The 6,105-nt window shown below is 36.9% G+C and overlaps 1 protein-coding gene across 1 annotated transcript in view; it reads right to left on the bottom strand.

Moving 5' to 3' along the window:
• FUNDC1 (FUN14 domain containing 1) overlaps positions 1-6,105 on the bottom strand; it is a 30,229-nt gene that overhangs the window by 18,596 nt on the left and 5,528 nt on the right. Inside the window, exon 3 of the mRNA XM_007958301.1 lies at positions 4,587-4,662. Within this exon, the coding sequence (XP_007956492.1) occupies positions 4,587-4,662 (76 nt within the window). The remainder of the gene's footprint in view (positions 1-4,586; positions 4,663-6,105) is intronic.

Below are 6,105 nucleotides of genomic sequence, written 5' to 3'. Positions count from 1 at the left end.
AAAACTGAAAATAATAAAAAAAAATTACCAGGTTTATATATTTAAAGATATTGTATCCATAAAGGAAGAATAAGGAACAAGATACTAAGGACTTGAGCCTAGAGTGGAAGTAGGAATTGACTGCTAACTGGCTCAAATGAATTTTTGAGAGTAAGAGTTAACTTTTTGGCATTTAAATTATACCTCAATAAAACTGTTTTTTAAAAAATGCTAAGGTAACATTGAAAGAACAACAATAACAGAACAAAAAACCTTTACGAAAACAAAAAATGATGATAGCAGAAATGAAAAAATAAGGGAGTTAGAAGATAAAGTTGAAGAAATACTCTAGAAAAGCAAACTAAAGACAGAAAGAAAAGATAAGAAAATTAGACAATTAGTCCAGGAGATTCATAAAATTAGAAACTGTAGTGAGAAAAGTGAGAGGAAACAAAGAAAAATAAATCAATACCAAATAAATATTAAGAGAATTACTCAAAACTGAGAGATTCACATCTTCAAACTGAAAGTGCCCACTGAGTTTTCAGCACAATGGATGAAAATAGGCAAGGGCAAAGCACATTTCTGTGAAAAATGAAAACACTAGGAAGAAACAGAAAACCTCATAAGCATTTACTAAGAGAGGACAAAAAATACTACATAGAAAAGTTTAGGAATTAGAATGATTTTAGACTTAACAGCAACACAGGAAATCAGAAGACAATGGAGCAATATCTAGATCCAGGTAAGTTATCAATCAAGCGTGAGAGTAAAATGAAATTTTCAAACATGCAAAGTCTCAAAACCACACCTCCCATGCTCACTTTCTCAGAAAGCTACTGGAGGATATGTCCCACCAAAACAAGAGAATATAACAAGAAGACATGTAAAATACAGGAAACAGTAAGACAGAAGCAAAGAATAGCCCTCCAGAATGATACTGAAGGGAGATCCCAGAATAACAGCTGTGCAAAAACCAAATCTACTGCCTTCAAGTCAATTGCAACTCACGGTGACCCTGTAAGACAGAGTAGAACTGCTCCATAGGGTTTCTAAGGCTGTGAATCTTTACGGAAATAGACTCTATCATCTTTCTCCTGCAGAGCAGCTGGTATGTTCCAACTGCTGACTTTCCAATTATCAGCTAAGAACTTTCTACCACTGTGCCACCAGCACTCCATAACAGCTATACCCCAGGCCTAAAAAGCAAGCTGAACAGAAGATTCTGGGAGCAAGTTTGTCAATATTAAACTGACATACTATTTGATGCATACAATCACATTAAGAGGAGATTTAGACAACTGGTAGACAGTTTGGGATTGAGTTAGCCATGCAGATGTAAAAAACAAAGCCAACCAAAACACAAGATAATTATTAACTTCAGGGAAAACAGTGGAGACTAACAGTTACAGTCATAGTAACCTAAACCAGGAGTCAGCAAACTACAGCTTGCAGGCCAGCTGCTTGTTTTGTAAATAAAATTTTATTGAAACATAGCTGCCGTTGTTAGGTGACATCGAGTCGGCTTCAACTTATAGTGACTCTATGTACAACAGAATGAAATACAGCCTAGTCCTGTGCCATCCTCACATCCTCACTACGCTTGAGCCCATCACTGCAGCCACTGTGTCAATCCACTTCGTTGAGGGTCTTTACCTTTTTGGCTGATTCTACATTATCAAGCATGACTTCCTTCTCCAAGGACTGATCTCTTCTGACAACATGATCAGAGTACATGAGATGAAGTCTGGCCATTCTTGCTTCCAAGGAGCATTCCAACTGCAGTTCTTCCAGGACAGATTTGTTTGTTCTTCTGGCAGTCCATGGTGTTTTCAGTATTCTTCACCAGCACCACAATTCAAAGGCATCAACTCTTCTTTGGTCTTCTTTATTCACTGTCCAGCTTTCACACTCATATTCCAAAAACCAAACCCATTGCCATCAAGTCAATTCTGACTCATAGCAACCCCCACTGGGTTTCTGAGGCGGTAAATCTTTACAGAAATAGGTTGCTCTGTCTTCCTTCCATGGAGTGGTTGGTGGGTTTGAATCACCAACCTTCTGGTTAGCAGTCAAACGCCTTAGGCACTATGCCACCAGAGCTCCTAGCAGTCAATTCCTGGAGCCTTGTTTCTTATGCCAATTCCTTTAGTGCAGATTGGACTTCTTCCTTCAATACCATTGGTTCTTGATCATATGGTACCTCCTTTAATAGCTGAATGTCAATTCATGGTTTTTGGTATAGTGACTGTGTATTCTTTACATCTTCATTTGATGCTTCCTGCGTCGTTCAATATTTTGCCAATAGAAACCCTCAATATTGCAACTCAAGGTTTTAAATTTGTCTTCAGTTCTTTCAGCTTGAGAAATGCTGTGCGTAAAACACACAGCACAAAACTCATTTATTTACATACTATCTATGGCTACAAAACATGCTATAATGAGCAGATATGACATAGACCATACGGCTCACAAGGCTAAAATATTTACTACCTTGGCCCTCCAAGGAAGTGTGCAGACCCCTGATACATACAATCAGTGGTGAAGTTTCACTTCCAGTATGTCAGTGTATACTCTTAACACATCAACCCTCTGCAGATAGTAACTATAAATCTTGGTTAAAACATGAGTTGAAAGTGGTTGCATCAATGGAGGGGAAAATGGAGGTGGCAAGAGAAGCACAGGATTACTCTAATCTGTAACAAGGCTTGTACATGTATTAAATCCTTTGAATTACGTGCATTTAACTCTGAAAGAAATAAAAACTAAATTTAAAAGATTTATATAGCAGAGTCTATTTAAAGGCGCTCTGGTATTACAGTGCCTAAGGCATTTAACAGCTAACTAGAAGGTTGGTGGTTCAAACCCACCAGCTGCTCCATGGAAAGAAAATGGGGCAATCTACTTCTGTAAATATTTACTGCCTTGGAAACCCAATGGGGGTTACTATGAGTCAGAATCGACTCAGCAGTGGGTTTGGTTTTTGTTTGGTCTATTTTAAGACAGTAATATAATAAATATCTACTGGAAAACAATATTGTTAGAAAAGCATTAAAATTCAAATTGACATTTATCTTTAAACATACATAAACGTGGTAAAAAAAAAAATATGGAAATTGGCCTAAAGACTATTAAATAATTAGTCTCAAAGTCATTTGATGCTATTTCCTCTTTCAGTTTCCTTCCACTGAATTTTCAAGGAAAGTTGTATTTCTGCAAAAAGTGGGTTTGATGTAGACAAGTGCTTGTGTTGTTCTTCCTTCTGACCTCAAAGAATACATGCACTAAGCATGGAGAAGTAGGAGGTGACAATGGTTAATATGTGGCTCTAAATGGTGAGTACTGAGTGGACTAAAATGGTTTTCTGAAAAACTAACATGCAAAATGGATTAAAATACAAATCTCTCTATTTGATGAACATTTTAGCAAACTGCTTCACTCTGCTTCAGTCTAGCACCTTTTGTACTAAACAGAAATGACCACTGAGTTTTCAAAATAGCTATAAAATTAAATATGTTGTTGTACCTCTATAAGTGCAACTCAAAATCAGCTTGAGTAAAATTCTATTCTGTGCAAATGTTTAGATGGTAATCATGTTCCTTTTTACCTCTTACCACAATAAGTATTTATTCCTAATTATGTTAGCAATATTAAGAAAATGATATATTTTTAAAATGCTGTTTAGTAACCAACTCAAAATTAAGACAACTACACTGATTATTATATAATTAATGGGTTTAGGCGCTATAGTCAGATTTTGGTTGCTATGACCATCAATCATGTTTTAAATCTGGTATAACTGACAGTTTTCTACAACTTAAAATTGTTACTAACATTCATTCTCAGATATTTTCAATTTCTGGATTTATAATATTTGTTCCTCAAGGAATGATTATTTTTGGACAAATACGTGCCATACAGACATAAACACCAGGTAACTGCCTGATAAACATCCTCTAAAGGCAAAACATTTTTAGATCTTATATTTAGAGGAACATGAACAAAACTAAAATTTCAAATCCACCTGTCTCAGAAATAGGATTATGGATGATTTTTTAACCCAAGTCTCTACATTTTGTATATTATTATGGTTTCCTGGTTTTAAAAATTATGTTAGAAATTGATAACAGCAGTTTCTTCTGGGGAAAAAAAACTGCACATCTAGGAAATAGGAAGGAAAAAGGCCTTCTGAATTGTATATACTGTGTGTGTGTGTTTGGGTGTGCTTTTTAAATATATGTTTTAAAAAATGGTCAGGTTGAGTGGGTTACATTTTTATATTGGTAAAAGGTTTATTTTGCCAGGGAGATGTTCAAGGAAAATTTGGTTAAGTAATAACATAAAGGAAACAAGGCAGCTATTAATAAGATAATTTTCAGTTGTCTTTTTAATAACAGGAAGCAAGCTATGCTTAAAGAATTCATAGGTATTTAAATTATTGCCTTTCACAATGGATGCCAACTTTCAGAAGTCATTGTGGTTTTTTCATTCCTGAGAGAAAAATTCCACCTTCTATTAAGATAGACAGAAGTGAGATGGCTAAACTTGACTTAGCTCCCAAGGGCTACCTATGTAAGCAGAGGCAAGTAGCTACAGTTCTGACATACCTGAAGGAGAAGAAAGCCACCACCTACTGCAGTTGCTGCAAGTTTTCCAACTTTCTGGAACAAAAATCCAGCACACCTTTAATGAAAGAAATGACAGAAGCTGAGAATGATTGATGATGTACTAACTAAACCCTTTTCCCTCTTCTAGCTTTTACTGCTTCCCTGAGAAAATCATAAGATCATCCTATTTCTTTTGATCATGTCCTCCCCTGCTCAGACACCCTCAATCTTTCCTCTAAGTAAAAAATATACAATATGAAATGTTTGAGATTTGCTTCAAAATAAGGGATGGAGAGAAGAGGATTTAGAATTGGCTATTCAAACTGGGTGATGGATACTCAAAGGTTCACTGATTCTCTTTTAGTTTGGTCTAAGCTGAAACTTTCTGTAATAAAAGTGTTTTCTTTCTTTTTTTTTTAATACTGTCAAGATTCTCCACACATCTGGCCAACCTCCACTCTATCCAAACTCTGTTCTAACTCAACTAGTTTCCAAATAGGTCATCACCTTTGATCAAGCTAGTAATCTCCCAGCTTCTAGGGCCTTCTGCCTACATGTGCCTTGAAATTTACCATAAGAAAATTATTTTGTTTTGTTTTTTAATACAGTCAAGATATTCCACACATGTGGCCAACCTTCACTCTACCCAAACTCTGTTTCAACCCAACTAGCTTCCAAATAAGCCATCACCTTTGATCAATCTATTTATTTCTAGAGGTTTCTGCTTAGCTCTGTCTAAAGCTTTCTTACCCTTCAAGGTCCAACTGGGGTTCTACCTTTTGACTATTATAGCTCATCTTTATTCTCATGACTTCCTTGTTTGTATCTTTCTTTGTATTAAACCTGTTTTGTCTCATCCTGCTAGAATGTCAATTCCTATACTTCTTTAGTGGTTAATTCTCTCCTTCAATGAATTCACAAATTCCCTTTAGTACTTCAGACCCACCAGCCACTCCTCAGAAGGAAGATGGGGCAATCTACTTCTGTAGTGATACTGCTTCAGAAACCCAAGGAGGGGTCGCTATGAGTCGCATCTGACTCAAGGGCACATAACAACAACAACAACTGTGCAAAAGTAGCCCTAATGGCACAGTGATTAAGTTCTCAGTTGTAAACCTAAAGGTCAGTGGTTTAAACCCACCAATGGCTCTTTGGGAGAAAAGACCTGGAGATCTGCTCCCATAAAGACTTATTGTTGTTGTTGTTATTAGGTGCTGTCGAGTTGGCTCGGACTCATAGTAACACTATGGACAACAGAATGAAACACCACCCAGCCCTGTGCCACCCTCACAATCTTTGCTATACCCAAGCCCATTGTTGCAGCCACTGTGTCAACCCATGTCCTCAGGGCTGTGGTAATTAAGGTTATGTGTCAACTTGGCTGGGCCTGGTTTTGAGTGGGTAGGCACTGGTGTTAGTTATTCCCATGATGAGACTGGTAATCAACTCCATCGTGGAATCTACTGTGAGCAGCTGAGTAGCTGCTTTAGGGATATGGTCTGCTTCCAGTATATAAGGA

The sequence above is a fragment of the Orycteropus afer genome, unplaced genomic scaffold, assembly GCF_000298275.1.
Source record: "Orycteropus afer afer isolate SDZICR_OR568_19922 unplaced genomic scaffold, OryAfe1.0 scaffold00916, whole genome shotgun sequence".
Lineage (NCBI taxonomy): Eukaryota > Metazoa > Chordata > Mammalia > Tubulidentata > Orycteropodidae > Orycteropus > Orycteropus afer.
Note: the sequence above shows the minus strand (reverse complement) of the source record. Positions and strands in the feature narration are given on the sequence as shown.